General features: G+C 38.5%; 1 protein-coding gene across 1 annotated transcript in view; it reads right to left on the reverse strand.

Moving 5' to 3' along the window:
• Positions 1–650: 650 nt before the first annotated feature.
• USP18 (ubiquitin specific peptidase 18) overlaps positions 651–17,798 on the reverse strand; it is an 80,952-nt gene continuing 63,804 nt past the window's right edge. Inside the window, 7 exon segments of the mRNA XM_036458019.2 lie at positions 651–1,269; positions 2,977–3,026; positions 3,521–3,652; positions 5,489–5,656; positions 7,526–7,621; positions 8,394–8,540; positions 8,839–8,918. Of these exon segments, the coding sequence (XP_036313912.1) occupies positions 1,224–1,269; positions 2,977–3,026; positions 3,521–3,652; positions 5,489–5,656; positions 7,526–7,621; positions 8,394–8,540; positions 8,839–8,918 (719 nt within the window). The 3' untranslated portion in view covers positions 651–1,223.

Below are 17,798 nucleotides of genomic sequence, written 5' to 3' on the forward strand. Positions count from 1 at the left end.
TAGAAGAATAAGTATCACATGATCTCACTCATTTAATACTATGGAACAAAATAAACTGATAAACAAAATAATTCCAAAGACATAGAAGCATGGAACAGACTGTAGAATTTTAGAGAGAAGGTGGGGGTGGGTGGATGGGAAGAGATTAACCAAATATCTTGTAACCCAGGGACACAAACAATAGCATGGTGAAGGCCTGGGGCATAGAGTGGGTGTGGGCTAGAAGAGGTCAATGGGGAAAAGTGTGTGTGTGTGTGTGTGTGGGGGGGGGGCATCTATAATACATTCCACAATAAAGATAACTTAAAATTAATTAATTAATTAATTAAATCCAAACTTCTTAGTTCAGTTCAAGATCCTCTACATTCAGAATTCCACATACCTGCCATCATTATCACTCACCACTTGTTTTCTTCTTTTGAAACAAGGTTGATAGACAATTTCTGAACTTTGAGCCTTGCCTTTTTCAACCATGACACTGAGTATACTTTTCCCTATAAATGCACTGTCTTTTATCCTAAGCCCTTTTCCATCTTGAAGTCTTCTCCCATGGTTCCACAATGGAAATGATTTCCCTTTCCTTTAAATTTCTATAGCACAAACCCTTGGTATATCTCATGCATTTAAACCACCGTCCATTAAACTGCAAATGCCTTTGAGAGAAAAACTTTATTCATTATTGTGCCTAACATGCATTTTTATGAAGAGTGGGCAATCACTACATATTTGTCACTTAAGTTTTATGAAATTAACATGGGTTTTAAAATAAAATTTAAAAGTATAAACAGAAATTATATTCAGTCAATACAAACCAGTAGAGTCATACTAAGTTGTAAAATATTTAAATACTTCCTTACCATTGCCCCTTGCCACCTGAATGCTTCCTACTACCATTGGTGGCCAGGTCTCTCTTCCCCTGAAAGCATCTGGACCCCTACAATCTCCCAACTAAACACTTAATATCTTACACAGCTGGGAACACAAAGGACACTGCTCCAACCATGTGGCCAGAGTCAACTGATGGAAATATCCATTCTAACTGATCTAGACCTGTGCAATGTCACTGTTAAATCTTTTGATAATTATTCTGATTATAAATAAGGTTTAATTATACAATTTGAAAACAGTGCTTCTCCTCATTGCAAAATCTTTTAAAGAGCAGATTCAGGAATAGACAAGGAAAATTATACTTTGTCATTCCCTAAAGATTTAGGATACATTCATTAGGACTCCATCTTCATGTAAACCAGAAGGTAGGCAGTTTCCCGCCTAGAAAGAAAAAAAAAAATGCAACATCATGGCAGAAATGAAACAGTCATATTATTAATTCACAATAGGAAAAAAGCCAACAAACTTTCCAGATTGTTAGATAAAGTGTTTATCTATCCATCACCCTAGAGGAAAACAAAATGTGTGATTTAAGAAAATAACTAACCTGCAGTTAGTTAACATCTAAATCAGGGATTTACAAACTAGAAACCCATTAGTCAAATCTGACTGATAATGTATTTGCAAATATATTTAATTGGAACACAGCTACACTCATTCATTCATATGTCATCTGTGCCTGCTTTTGACTACAAAGATAGAGTTGAATAGTTGCAACAGAAATTGTGTGGCCCACAAAGCCTAAAATATTTATTCTCTGGCCCTTTATAGAGAACAGTCTGCCAAGCTGTTACTTATACATTGGGGGAGTTGCTGACAACCAGAAAGTGACAAAAAGTGAGCCTTCAAAGGAGTGGTTATAAGAAAGAAGAGAAAAGGAACATTGGAGAAGTACTTCAAACACAAATTCTAGCTCATTCATTATTTTTCAAATGATCTGGCCTACTTCTGTGGCTGAAATAATTACAAATATCACCCTAACCTAGAAACTCAGCTGGAAAAACTTATAAAGTCTGTGATTTAATTTCACTCAGCTTTTTTCTTCCCAGTTTCCTCTCTGTAATTACTGATTTGTAAAAAATAGTTATTGATATTTACTATACCAAACAAAGAAAGAGTAAATGAGTGATCCTTGCCCCCAAAGAGTGTGTGGTCTATGTGAAAGTTACATAAACAAAAATGACAAAACAGTGTGACCCTTTCTATAAAAGAAGTATGCTCAAAACACAGCGAAAGCATATGAGAAGCCCCTACAGATATATGGCTGGGTGAATCAATGCAAGGCATTAAAAGAGTAGGAAAAGGCCATGATCAGAAAGGTACTGAAGTATGGATAGGACTTTGCCTTGATGATAAGTTAATAGAGGGTAATACTGACCAGAATTGCATGTGCAAAGCCATGAGGAAAAAATGGAGGATCTGATGTTTAGGGAGCAACTTCCTCTTTAGTTATTCTTGGAATCTAAATTGTGAGAAAATATGGTGCAATGGGATGGATATTGAAAGATGAGACTGGCCAGTTAGTCACTGAGGAGTTATATAAATATTAGAGGCCTGGTGTATGAAAATTCATGTTCTGGGGTGTGTGTGGGGGGGGGTCCCTCAGCCCAGCCTGCTCCCTCTCACAGTCTGGGAGCCCTTAGGTGCGGGAGGTAACATATGATCAGGGGAAGATGACACTCCCGTCACACCTCTGCTACTGCCACTGCTGGCAGCACAAGCCACAGCTGGCCCTGGTTACCTGAGCTTTGGGCGGCCCTGGGCAGCTGGGTAGCCACCATCTGAAGCTTGCCTGTACCTCGGGCTGGCCCTGGGAAGCTGCGGGGCTGAGGGTGGGTCCAGCCACACCATGTACCTGCCGCCCCCAATGGGGCTGAAAAAATTGGGCGACTCCGGTAGGGCTGAGGCGACTAAGTGCTGCCATCTTGTGGCTATGGATATCACCATCTTTGTGATGGCGTGACCATCAATTTGCATGTTCCCTCTTTATTAGTTAGGACAAGGAGTAGTTGAATCCATGAGAGTGTCATACAGCAATAAGAATCCTGTGTAAGCTTATTGGGTTTCCATCACTAAAAATTCTCTTACCAGCGGCAGTTATGATTTCCATAGGTGCATTGGATATCTTCCCAGGATACCTGGAAGTATATAACATAAAAAGTGAAGCAACCAGCTGACATCTTTGAAGCATCCAGAGTACAGGGTGCTTATCATTCCTTATCACTCCTTCAGACAAACCTATCTCTAAGAACTCCCAAAACCCACCTCACCTAGTGATAAATGCCATGTAAATGAAGTCTTTTTTAGTATCATTGTCCCTGTTTACACTTGGTTATGTCCAGCCCAAAGTTCTAACTTCATATTTACAACTCTTCTTGCTTTCTATAAATTTCCCACAGAGTTTAAGGCACTGAGCTTACAACATCAAAAATATAGACATTGAGCTAAGTGGAATATTAGAGACCATTTGGACACTTCATGCAGAAAACAGCTTTCAGGCTCATAAAAGATCTCACATACAGAGAACAATAATGTGGCTTGCTTGATCTTGAGGACCAATCTAGACCTGGGCTCAGAATATAGCACAGGTAGCTAATCTAGGGCAAGAGGCAATTTAGATGATGTTTCTCACCCAACAAACACTGGAATCATTGAAGCAGAACCACTTCCCATCTATAGAATTCCGGACATAGGCACAGTAATGACCAAAGTCAGGCAGCCCCACATGGGCAATCACAGCAAAGAGTTCATACAGTCCTTCAAGCTGAAATAACACAAGGCATAAAATGATTCACCCATCATCCTTTTTTAACCCTACTTTAAAATAAGGAAACATTTCATTACTTGTTTATTCAGTGACTACACCATGCCAGGCCTTGGTACTTCAAGAAAACATTCCTTGACTTCAAGAATTTCATAGCTAAGTAAGGCATAATTAGAATGACATGTTTTATAACAGATGTATTTACAGGTAAATTATGGAAAACTCAACTTTTGCACAAAAAAGGAAAAGGAACAACCAGTTGAGGAAAGACTGAGGAGCTTGGGGAAAAGCTCTCCAGAGAAGACATGCTTGAAATGATCTTTCAGAATGAACAAGATTAGTAGAAAAGTTATGGAAAGGGGGTAGCAAAAAATTTGGACATCCCAATCTTGTCTTCATCAAGATCAAAACAAGGGTCAATGTCCAGAGTTTCTGTTTCATATTAAAACTTTGAAGCTCAGGAGGTCTGTCATGGGCCCTAGGCAGGGCTGCTAAACTTACATGGTTGCTATAAAGAAAATATACAAAAGAATGGGTGAGAGCCCATTATTGAGGGAGAAAGATAACTCTTTGTTCCCTTGTGTTATATTTTCTTGGGCTTGGGATGCACCAGGAGCTTTTTCAAAATAAACAATCAACTTCTCAAGCTTTCCCATGCCTGCACTGGGCCTGCTTCCTGACCAATCCATTCTTTCTCCAGGTTAGATGGACAAGCCTCTATGGTCAAGTACCTCTCTTTGCATCATTTTGACTTCCAAGACATGTGCTTACCTCTGCCTTCATTATTCTATCCCTTTCCCCAGTGATCTATGGGAGAACAAATCACTGGTTCCCTGGGAGTGTTGTTTTCAAGCAGAAAAAAAAAATAAAATTAAGATATACTTTATCAGATACACTGTGCAAATAAAAATAAAGAAAACTAGGGAAAAAAATGAGAATCCTATGAAGTGTATATGACCTGAGTTGATAAAGAAACTATATTATAATATAAGCTTTTTAACATATTATCAGACCTCAGTATTTAAAATACTAGAGCATGAATAGTGAACAGACTATTGGAACAAAAAAGTTCAGAAATGGTATATACAGCTAAAAATAGAATGTGATAAATATATAATTTCAAACGTATGGAGAAAATATATCTATGTCACTTTTTTTTCTCTCAGAACTTTCCAATAAATTATTAGCTCAGGACAATTGACTTCAACTTTACTTTGATTAAATTTGGTCCAATGTACTGGCCACTTCCTAATTACCCTCAAAGTGGACATAAGTTGCTTTAAAAAGAAAACTTGGTTGATGTTATATTCACAGCCCATTGTGTTTACTTATGTATAGGTAAGTACTACACATCTTATTAAAAGGAAGGTCCAGAATCAGGGTTCTTTCCCTCAGGTTCCTTCTCCCCATGCTACAAGGTATATGAATACAAGCCCAATATTTATAAATATAATCTTTTGAATCTTAAAGAAAAGGAAAGCAGCTATAAAGAGTAAATGAGGGTGGTGATGGCACAGTGATAACAGTTCACCATTATTGTTCAAGAACACACATGTCTCAATCATTAAAATACTATTTTTAAAATTAAGTGTTTCTTGAATATATGAAAATATTTCTGTTAATTACATCTGGTTGTTGGTGAGTTTTCCTTCCTTTTTGTATACTAAACATGGACAGCAGAAGACATAATTTCTGAGCTGGGAGAATGACACAGATGAGACACACCAAAATGCTATTTCTGAGTGTTTAACTTAAAGCAGCCTAGTGAGGTGGGTAAAATCAAAAGGACACAGTATCTAATGAGATGCAGTAGACAGGAGGGGAGAAGCATGTCACCTGGTACCCAGCATTGCAGAGGTCTTTATCACTCAGAAGAAATTGATTTAAATCCAAGCTCTGGGGGAAATACAGTGAGTGGCAAATTTTTTCTGTCTGTGAATTCCTGATGGAAAACCGCATAAGGTGGATTGTCAAGGTTTGGGGCAAATGCGTCAGCTTCAAGACCTGCAAAAGCAAAATCACTATGGAGATTAAATCCTAAGGCACTTGAAAAGGATAAATTCAGAGAAATACCACAGCAAAAGGTATGTTAAAAGGGAAGCAGATACATATCCCATGGATACAGACAACAGTGTGGTGAAGGCCAGGGTTAGGGTGGTGGGGACTGGGTAAAGGTAAGAAAATGGGGAGGAAGGGAATGGGGACATCTGTAATAGTGTAAACAATTGGACAAATAAATAAGTAAATATATAAAATCTTTTCTTTTTTCATAAAATATTTTATTTATTTTTTCAAAATTAAATTTTTATTTATTTACTTTTAATTCGTTATTGTTAAAAGTATTACATATGCCTCCTTTTCCCCCCATTGTCTCCTCCCAGCCAGACCTGGCCCCACCCCCAACCCAGGCCTTCACCCCCTATGTGTGTCCATTGGCAATGCTTATATGCATAGAAGTTCTTTGGTTAATCTCTTATCTCCCTCCCCCTCGCCCATCCTCCTCTGCCTTCCCTCTGAGGTTTGACCATCTGTTCGATGCTTCTGTGTCTCTGGATCTATTTTTGTTCATTACTTTATGTTGTTCATTATATTCCACAAATGAGTGAGATGTGGCACTTATCCTTCTCTGACTGGCTTATTTCCCTTAGCATAATGCTCTCCAGATCCATCATGCTGTTGCAAATGGTAAGAGTTATTGCTTTTTTATAGCAGCATAGTATTTTATTATGCAAGTATACCACAGTTTTCTAATCCACTCATCTGCTGATGGCACTTAGGCTGTTTCCAAATCTTTGCTATTGTGAATTGTGCTGCTATTAACATAGGGGTGCATATATCCTTTCTGATTGGTGTTTCTAGTTTCTTTGGATATATTCCTAGAAGTGAGATTACCGGGTCAAATGGGAGTTCCATTTTTAATTTTTGAGGAAACTCCATACTGTTCTCCACAGAGACTGTACCAGTCTGCATGTCCACCAGCAGTGTATGAGCGTTCTTTTTTTTCTGAATCCTCTCCAGCACTTGTTATTGATTTGTTGATGATAGCCATTCTGACATGTGTGAGGTGGCACCACATTATTTTGCATCTCTGAAATGATCAGTGACTTTGAGCATTTTTTCAAATGTCTCTTGGCTTTCTGAATGTCCACTTTCAAAAAAACTGCCTAGTTAGGTTCTTTACCCATTTTTTATTGGATTGTTTATTTTCATTTTGTTAAGTTGTGTGAGTTCCCTATAAATTTTAGAGATTAAACCCTTATTTTAGAGATTAAACCATTGGCAAATATGTTCTCCATGCAGTGGGCTCTCTTGTTATTTTGTTGATGGTTTCTTTTGCTGTGCAAAAGCTTTTTATTTTAATGTAGTCCTATATTGCTATGAGATATGCCTGATATTTTGCTGCCTATGGATTCTTCTTCTTCCATTCCTGTAAGTGTACATTTGAGAGACTGCTTTCTCTGCTATGAGCGTTGTTAAATAAACATAGAAACAGTTTAAACTACTATAATACATGAGCTTGTAAAAGAAAAAGGAGGGAGAGGAGAATGATACAATACAGAGTGAAGGTCCTTTTGGCTATCTGTTGAGTTCTCCCGCAGAAGACCTGAGCAGTCTAGGTTTTGTACAGACCCTGGAATCCAGGGCAACAATAGAATCTGCTTGAGGAGAAAACTCTGCTCTTGCTCTAAGATCTTCTCTTCTTATCCTTAAAGGCTCTGTCCCTCTCAGCGATGTGATCTGAGGAGCCGAATGATCCATGGGCCTAATTAGGAATCCCTCCCTCAATCACCATGAGGTGCCTATGAAGTCTCTTGGGAAATCCTCATGGGGCAACCTAGACTGGGGAAGAATCTGGTTTTACAGAGTGAGTACCTGTTTCCCACAGGTCTTCTTCCCACAGTTCTCACAGAAACATTTGTCCTTGTTCGACAGTTCCCTGGGCTGGAAGAAGCAGTGCAGGGCATCCTCCTGTCCCAGGAGAACAAGAAATAAAACAGGGTTGGTATTTCCCCTCTAGAATACATCCCCTCACCCTGCAGATAGAGATTTAAGTTTTTCTTCTATGTCCACCTTATTGTCTGGCCCAGAGGTCAGGATTTCAAAAAGAACCTACTGATTAGAGAATAAAACAGGAGGGGCACTTGAAAGTGGATATAGAAGGGGAAATTATTTTTTTTGTCAAATCAAAGTAGAACTTAGGGAGACCCATGCAAAGAAAACAGAAATGACTTTTTAAAAGTCAAGGGTAAGCTAAAAAAAAGCCTAATTAGTGAACTAAAGAAGCAAGAAGGTGAAAGGATTAGGCATCACACACACACACACACACACACACACACACACACACACGAGCAAAAGCAGGTTTACAGTTGTGAGTACATGAAACACAGTTTATTCTTGTATTATATATTTTTCATATAAACAACTGTAAATCTACTTTTGCATACACACACACACACACACACACACTCACAGAAACATACACAACAGTGCGATTATAGAGTGAAATGGGGTGAGGGGTAGGTGGAGGTGGGCAAAGTGGGGAGAATGGGGATGGAAAGAGACTTTGCTTGGGGTGATGGATGCACAATGCAGTGTACAGATGATGTTTTATTGAGTTGTATATTTGTATGGTTTTGTGAACCAATGTCACTCCAATAAATTAATTAAAAAAAATAATCAAGGGGCATTGGCAACACTAGGTTGTATGGGAACAGGAAATTCACCAAGAGAAATTCCTTACCACTGTTTTCAGGGGTTTTGAGTCCATATCAAAAAGAGAAAGTGGGAGGGTCAGCATGCTACTGTTTCTGCTATACTCTATGGTACATTCAAGGCAAATAAAGGACTCCTTCATCTGGATTGTATACAGGGCCTGCAGTCTCTCTACCTATAAAACAGAGGAGGGGAGAGATAAGAAGGACACAGAGCCATGAATGGACGTGGTCAGGATAATTTCCAGAAGTGAGAGCCACGAGATAGAAGCTCCAGAAATGGCAGTCACTAATGCTCTTGCTCTATTTAAAAAGGTACAAAATAATAATATTAATATTACAGAATTGTAATAAGCATTTTATAGGATTTTCTCTTTTACTAGTAATATCCATTATACATTACATTAACAATTGCTTAATGAGTTAAATGAGCAGCATCTTAAACTTCTTAGTTCTCTATTTTTAAAATCTTACCAAGTCCACATCAGTGATTTGGCCCTTAATTAGGTTCCATACTGTGAAGTAGAGTTGAGCAGCATCATGCTGGACAAACACTGGCCAAAGAGACAAGAAATAGCCTAATTAGTGAGGTCACCAAGAATACTTTTCATGTCCTTCTGCCCTAGCTATCTAGATGATTATGAGCACTCACCATTTTGCATTTTCCTAGCCTTTCTCTCATTTTAAGGCTGTTTCCACTATATGTTAGATGTTAGAAATGGAAAAAAAGGTTGTATTGATTTTGAGAGTTCCTCTTAAAAAGGAAAATCCAAGTTTTCTGTCCTCTGATTTGTCATCCATACCTATTGGCCTCTACTCAGCAACACAGCTAGATAAAACCAACAATCAACAGTGGATCCTTTCCTATGTCTACCAGGTATGCTAAAATAATACTCTAATTAGATTCCTATGGCCACCTATTACTCTGTGCCTTTATGTACTTTTTCTTTTTTAATATATTTTATTGATTTTCTTACAGAGAGGAAGAGAGAGATAAAGAGCTAGAAACATTGATGAGAGAGAAACATCGACCAGCTGCCTCTTGCACACCCCCTACGGGGATGTGCCCGCAACCAATATTCATGCCCTTGACCGGAATCGAACCTGGGACCTTTCAGTCTGCAGACCGACGCTCTACCACTGAGCCAAACTGGTTTCAGCCCTTTATGTACTTTTAATTTATTTATTTTCATTTATTGTTGAAAGTTTTACATATGTCTCCTTTTCCTCCATTGGCTTCTCCCCGTCCACTCCCACCCTCAGTACATGCCCGCATCCACACCCCCCCCCCCCCCCCCCCCGCCCCAGTGTCTGGGTTCATTAGTCAAGCTCATATGCATAGATACAAGTCATTTGGTTGACCTCTTACCTCCTCCCCTCACCCTCCCTTTCCTTCCCTTTGAGGTTTGTTGGTCTGTTTGAGGCTTCTATGTATCTGGATATATTTTTGTTCATCACTTTATTCATTATATTCCACAAATGAGTGAGATCATGTGATATCTTTCTCCAACTGACTTATTTCACTTAGTATAATGCTCTCCATGTACAGCCATGCTGTTGCAAATGGTAAGAGTTCTTGCATTTTTATAGTAACGTAGTAAGTAGTCTATTGTATAGAGGTACCACAGTTTTTTTATCCACTCATCTACTGATGGGCACTTAGGCTGTTTCCAAATCTTAGCTATTGTAAATTGTGTTGCTATGAAGATAGGGGTACATATATTTTTTTCTTTAGTGTTTCTAATTTCTTGAGATATACTCCTAGAAGTGAGATTACTGGGCCAAATAGGAGTCCCATTTTTAATTCTTGAGGATACTCCATACCGTTTTCCAAAGTGGCTATACTAGTCTGCATTCCCACCTGTAGTGCAGAAAGGTTCCTTTTTCTCCAAATCCTTGCGAGCACTTGTTTGTTGATTTGTTGATGATAGCCATTCTGGCAAGTGTAAGGTGGTACTCATTATTGTTTTGATTTGCATCTCTCAAATGGTCAGTGACTCTGAGCATTTTTTCATGTCTCTTGGCCTTCTGAATGTCCACTTTCAAAAAGTGCCTATTTAGGGTCCTTGCCCATTTTTTAAATTAGATTGCTTAACTTTCTTTTGTTAAGTTGTATGAGTTCCCTATAAATTTTAGAGATTAAACCTTTATTAGATGTAACATTGGCAATATATTCTCCCATGCAGAGTATACTCTTGCTTTTTGATGATGGTTTCTTTTGCTGTGCAGATGCTTTTTATTTTGATGTAGTTCTATTTGTTTATTTTCTCCTTAGTCTCCATTGTCATAGGAGATGTATCAGTAAATATACAGCTATTACATATGTCTGATATTTTGCTGCCTCTGGATTCTTCTAAAATTTTTATGGTTTCCCATTTTATGTTTAGATCTTTTATCCAATTTGAGTTTATTTTTATGTATGGTGTAAATTGTGATCTAGTTTCTTTTCTTTCTTTTTTTTTTTTTTTTTTTTACATATATCTGTCCAATGTCCCCAATACCATTTGTTGTTTATTCCATATACATTTTTGGAGAGTTTGTTCTAGGTCTTCGAAATATGCTGTTGTATTTTAATGGGGATTAAAATACAACAGCATATTTCTGTAGATTGCTTTGGGTAGTATGGATATTATAATGATGTTGATTGTAACAATCCATGAACGTGGTATAATCTTCCACTTATTTATATCTTCCTCTATCTCTTTTTTCAATGTTCTGTAGCTTTCTGAGTATAGGTCTTTTACCTTCTTAGTTAAATTTAATCATAGGTATCTTAATTTTTTATTGCAATGGTAAATGGGATTATTTTTTTAGTTTTTCTTTTTTTATGCGCCCCCCCCTCCCATGCCCACTTCTGTGGTGAATACATTTTTTGATTAAATTGTTATCTGTGTACATATTTTACCACCCCCACCCCCCCGTCCCTTACATACCCTCCCTCCCCAGAGTTTTGTGTCCATTGGTTGTACTTATATGCATGTATACAGGTCCTGCGGTTGATCTCCCCCAGATCTCCCTACCCTCCCTGCTGTAATTTGACAGTCTGCTTGTTGCTTTACTGTCTCTATGTCTATCTTTTGGTTCATCAGTTTATAATGTTCTTTATTATCTACAAATGAGTGAGGTCATGTGGTGTTTCTCTTTCATTGACTGCCTTTTTTCACTCAGCATGATGTTCTCCAATTCCATCCAGGTTGCTGCAAATGATGAGAATTCCTTCTTTTTTATGGCAGCATAGTATTCCATTGTGTAGATATACCATAGTTTTTTGATCCAATCATCTGCTGACGGGAACCTAGGCTGTTTCCAAATCCTAGCTATCATAGATTGTGCTGCTATGAACATAGGGGTGCATATATCCTTTTTGATTTGTGTTTCTAGTTTCTTGGGATATAATTCTAGGAGTGGGATTACTGGGTCAAATGGGAGTTCCATTTTCTGTTTTTTGAGGAAACTCCATACTGTTCTCCACAATGGTTGCACCAGTCTATATTCCCACCAGCAGTGCACGAGGGTTCCTTTTTCTCTGCAACCTCGCCAACACTTGTTGTTTGTTGATTTGTTGATGTTGGCCATTCTGACAGGTGTGAGATGGTACCGCAGTGTTGTTTTGATTTGCATCTCTCGAATAATTAGTGACTTTGAGCATGTTTTCATGTGCCTCTTGGCCTTCCTTCTCTCTTCTTTTGAGAAGATTCTATTTAGGTCCATTAGTTTCTCTTTCTATGTGTTCATTATTTGTGCATAAAAATGCCATAGATATTTGGGTGTTAATTTTACTTTTATATATTTTCTTTATTTCCTCTCCTAAAAATGAATCAGGTTCCCATTACTTGTATCTGACCTAGGTCTTCCCCAACAGTGTCTGAGATAACAAGAAAGAGGGCCATTGCAGTGATAGAATATGCTGGCTAAGAGGAGGCAAGAATGAAGCAGTGAATTCTATATTTTATATAACTAAATATAAAGCTAAAATGCCATATACAGTTCTCCTGGGGGGGGAGGGAAGGGAACCTAGGAAGAAAAAAAAAAAGAAAACATAATGAGGACTATCTTGCAAAAGGACATATATCTGCCAAAAATACAAAAACATTGCAACAAAAAACCATTATTGTAAGATACTAAATAGTCATATTTGCTATCTCAATACCATTTTTTCCCCTTCATGATACTTATCACAATTTGTACTAAATGTTTGGAGGTTGTTTTATTTATTTATTTATTTTAAAATATATATTTTATTGATTTTATACAGAGAGGAAGGGAGAGAGATAGAGAGCTAGAAACATCAATGAGAGAGAGTCATCGATCAGCCGCCTCTTGCACACCCCCTACTGGGGATATGCCCACAACCAAGGTACATGCCTTTGACCGGAATCGAACCCGGGGCCCTTCAGTCCCCAAGCCAACGCTCTATCCATTGAGCCAAACTGGTCCTGGCCTTTCCTCTAAATTTTAAACTCCATGGAGCCAAAGACTCATATTACCTTGTCTACAGCACAAGTACAACACCTTGCACATAATAAGTAAATATTATATATTAGTTGAATGGATTAATTCAGCCATATTCTAAGATAATAATCCCAAAACTTAAAGACAAACAGCAAGGTTGAACTGATATTGTCTCCAGAAAATTACTTACTGCCTGTTACAGAGCCAACACTGAATATAAAAGCAGTTGGATGACCTTTCCATGCGGAGACATTTTGCCTTGTCTGACCATACCTAGCAATACAGGGATATTTGCCCAACCGATAATTGACTTAACACATGCTATGTGCAGGGCACTGTACACACCAAAAAAAGTTCCTGTCCCAAAGAAACCTATAGTCTAGTGGAGGACAAATATTCATATAATCATTATTCAAAGAAGAAGGAAATTTCCCCGGGTGTACACACAGTTGTGGAAAGTTAAAGGATAGAGAAAATAAAATAGCAATAGCAGAGTGAGGGTCTCTGCAAATCTACTCCTACATAGACAACAAAAATACTGGTTTTAAAAAATTGTCAAAATAAATGTTTTCACAACTTTGAAAATTAACCAAAGGTTTACATATATCTTTAAAATGTTTACACAATAAAAAGTACAGAATCTAAGTAAGAAGAGGCTTTTTTAGCTCTTTTCAAGATGGTGATGGAATTGATGGATCTTACTCTGACCTCCTCCCAGAACCACTCTGGAAAGAGAACTAAATTGGGGAACAATCATTCTCAATTTCAAACTAAAGACTCTGAAGAGGATACTTAATACCAAGGACTGACAGAAGAAACCACTAAGAGACTGGCAGGGAGGGCAGAGATGCGAAAGGGGCTGGCCTCACAGCCCAATGGGCAGCAGCTTAATTTGTGGAGGGATAGCTCAATTGTGGGAAGTTCCCTCTGAGAGGTGTGAAGTTTAAACTCCAGAATGGGCTCCCAAATAGAGCATGAGAAGCAGGAACAGATGCCCACATACTATATGACTGTGAAATTCTGGCAGTGTTTCTGTTTGCCAAGGAAAGGTGGAACCCACTGGAGATAAAGGCACCCTCTTAAAGGGCTAACACAAAATTTTGTTTGCCTCTACTCATCCTGGACTCAAGCAGAGATAGTACAGTGCAGACTGGAATCAGTTGAGGAGAATCTGAGGTTTGTGGTTTTGGGGAAAAATGTATGGGGCACACCCAACAGGATCCCTGTACTGAGTCATCCTCCAATCCTGCAGGAGCCATCTTTTTTAGGTGGAGCAATCCTCACTGAGAGGAATCAGCCTGGGGGAAAGCTACTACACACCTTCAGCAATCCCTCTCATACCACCCTGTAGGTCTAAGCTCTGATGAAGAGTCAGTAGCATTGGCCAGGGTGTAGAAGTCTGAACAGACTCAGGGAAGGGGTCAGTGACTGGCTTTTGGGTGGAGCCATTCCTTCCAATTCCCCATGAACCAGACCAAAACTTCTCTGTCAAAGGAGACCCTCCCAACTTGCAGCAGACATAACCTCTGGGTTCTCAAAGCTCCACCCACCTGACTACCAGGGTCTCTGCCTTGCCAAGATCAGAAGAAAAAAAAATCATGGACAAACTCAGATGTATGGCTCTGGGATGGGGGAATCATACCCACTATCTTCCCTGAAGTCTGAAAGGCACCTTCCCCTCACAGGAGATCCACTAGTCCCATCTTCCTGATTCTACCAGAGGCACTTCCAGTGAGCCCTTTCAGTGACTAAAACTTACAGTCAGACAGCAGGTGGAAGTATTTGGAGGCAGGTCCCAGAGTGCCTTGAGATGCTTGCTGTTCCATCTTTAGACCCTGTACTGAAAATAAGCTAGCCTTGGAGCATAGCTTGGTCTTTCTCATGCATAGCCAAGTCCACTAGAGGCAACCACAAACTGAGGATTGCTTGTAGCTTCAAACAGGTTGCCAAGGGCCAAACATAGTCAGAGTTTAACATAGGCTTACACCAGAATTCTTCCCAAGAGGCACGGAACTAACACACCTAGCTTCAAACATCATCGATGCAGAATCCAACAAACTTCACAAATAGTATATCCAAAATGAGAACACAGCATGCACTAAACTCTGCTAGGGTGAACTCCATTTTTTTTCTGTTTATTTTATTTATTTATTTATTTACTTATTTATTTATTTATTTTTGTTTTTCTCTTTTCTTTTATATTTTCCCCCATTTTTTCCTATATCTTCCTATTCTTTCATTTTTATTCTTTAGTATTTTTCCTTTTTAATTTTTATATTATTTTCTGTTCTTTTCTTTAATTCTTTGTATATTCTTTTCTTTTTTATTATTTCTCTTATGATTCTCTTTTCTCTTCTTCTTCTTCTTCTTCTCCTTCTCCTTCTCCTTCTCCTTCTCCTTCTCCTTCTCCTTCTCCTTCTCCTTCTCCTTCTCCTTCTCCTTCTCCTTCTCCTTCTCCTTCTCCTTCTCCTTCTCCTTCTCCTTCTCCTTCTCCATTCTTCTTCTTCTTCTTCTTCTCCTTCTCCTTCTCCTTCTTCTCCTCCTCCTCCTCCTTCTCCTTCTTCTCCTTCTCCTTCTCCTTCCTTCTTCTTCTTCTCCTTTCCTCCTCCTCCTCCTCCTCCTCCTCCTCCTCCTCCTCCTCCTTCTTCTTCTTCTTCTTTTTTTTTGTTTTTTGTTTTTTGTTTTGCATCACCTGCATAGAAGCTTGCATGCTGTATACAGAATTCAGCCTCAAGTCACCAGCCTGATAGTCTATCCCATCCATGAACAAACTAACAGCAATCAATACCCAATTACAACAGGATGGTACACTTACCACACACAAAGGACATTCCTAGATCACCTAGCTCATAAGAGCAAGGAGACTTCACACTGAGTCTTACAGGACACCTACAAAGACTGGGAGTCAACAGTTTTACCTAATACATAGAAAAAAACAAAAACAAAGAGACAGTCAAAATGGGAGATAAATCCCTGACTGATTTGGCTCAGAGAATAGAGCGTTGGCCTGTGGACTGAAGGGTCCCAGGTTTGATTCTGGTCAAGGGCATGTACCTTGGTTGTGGGCACATCCCCAGTAAGGGGTGTGCAAGAGGCAGCTGATTGATGTTTCTCTCTCATCAATGTTTCTAACTCTCTATCCCTCTCCCTTTCTCTCTGTAAAAAATTAATTTAAAAAAATGGGAGATTAAAAACACACACAAAAATACACATACACACAAAAATGACCAAGAATGAAAGAACAGGAGGAATCTCCAAAGGAAAAAAAATGAAGGTAAGGAACTTATCAGAAATAGAGTTCAAAGTATCAATAGTATTTATAAGGATACCCAAAGTGCTTAGTGAAAACTACCACAACATGACACAATAGATCAAGTGAGTTTAACTGATACTTATAGAACATTCCATTCCAAAGCAAGCATAATATACATTTTTCGCAAATGCACATGAAACATTCTCAAAGATAGATCACATATTAGGATACAAATTAAGTCTTAAAAAATTCAAAAAGAGTGAAAGATAGACCACATATTTGGACACAACTTAAGTCTTAACAAATTCAAAAAGAATGAAATCATCTTCTTGAATAACAATGACATGAAACTAGAAATCAGCTACAATTTTAAATACCCCAAAACATTCAAACACATAGAAGCTAAATAGCATGTAATTAAACAATGAATGTGGTACCAAAAAGATCAAGGAAAAGATAAAAATATTACCTGGAAACAGATGAAAATGAATATACAAGAACCCCAAATCTATGGGACACAGCAACAGCAATCTTGAGAGGAACATTCATAGCATTACAGGCCTACCTCAAGAAACCAGAACATCAAATAAAAAATCTAATCCTATACTTAAAAGATCTAGACTAGGGGTGTCGAACTCAATCAGAGAAGGGGCCAAAATCTAAAATCCAGCCTAAATCGCGGGCCGAATGGTTTACTGAACAGTCATAAACTGTCATTGTGATGGAAACGCAGCGGAGCGCAGTGATGACAGCGCGGTGCGGGCCACATTGCAAGGCCTGGCGGGACGGATTTGGCCCGCGGGCCTTGTGTTTGACACGTGATCTAGACAAAGAACAACAAACAAGCTCAGAAAAAGGAAGAAAATAATAAATACCAGAGCAGAAATAAATGACATACAGTCTTTAAAAAATACAAAAGATAAATGAAACCAGGAGTTGATTCTTTGAAAAAATAAAATAAACAAGATGGATGAATCTTTAATCAGATTCATCAAGAAATAATGAGAGAGGCTCCAAATAAATAAAACCAGAAATGAATGAGCAGAAGTAAAAATTGACATCACAGCCCTAACCATTTTGGCTCATTAAGTAGAACATCGGACTGTGGATGAAGGGTCCTGGGTTTGATTCCGGTCAAGGGCATATACCTTGGTTTCAGGCTCCTCTCCAGCCAAGGTCTTGGTCGAGGCTCCTGCAGGAGGCAACCAATCAATGTGTTTTTCTCACATTGCTGCTTCTTTTTGTCTTTCCTTCTCTCTTCTACTCTCCAAATGGAGTTTATTCCAGGTATGCAAGCTTGGCACATTATTTGCAAAATGATATATCAAAAAACAAAATGAAGAATAAAAATCACATGTCAATAGATGCAGAAAAAGCATTTGATAAAATCCAGCAGCCATTTATGATAAAATTCTCAGCAAAGTGGGAATAGAAGGATCATACATCAACATAATAAAGGACATATATGACAAACCTACAGCAAATATCATACTCAATAGACAAAAAGTAACAGTGTTTCCCTTAAGATTAGAAACAAAACAGTGATGTCCACTATCACCACTCTTATTCAACAAAGAATTAAAGTCCTAGCTACAGTGATCATACAAAAAGAAGAAATAAAAGGCACCTAAACTGGAGAAGAGGAAGTAAAACTGTCATTATTCATAGATGACATGATATTGTACATAGAAAACCCTAAAGACTCCATACTCCCCCCCCCAAAAAAAAA

Source organism: Pipistrellus kuhlii, unplaced genomic scaffold (genome assembly GCF_014108245.1).
Source record: "Pipistrellus kuhlii isolate mPipKuh1 unplaced genomic scaffold, mPipKuh1.p scaffold_m20_p_3, whole genome shotgun sequence".
Lineage (NCBI taxonomy): Eukaryota > Metazoa > Chordata > Mammalia > Chiroptera > Vespertilionidae > Pipistrellus > Pipistrellus kuhlii.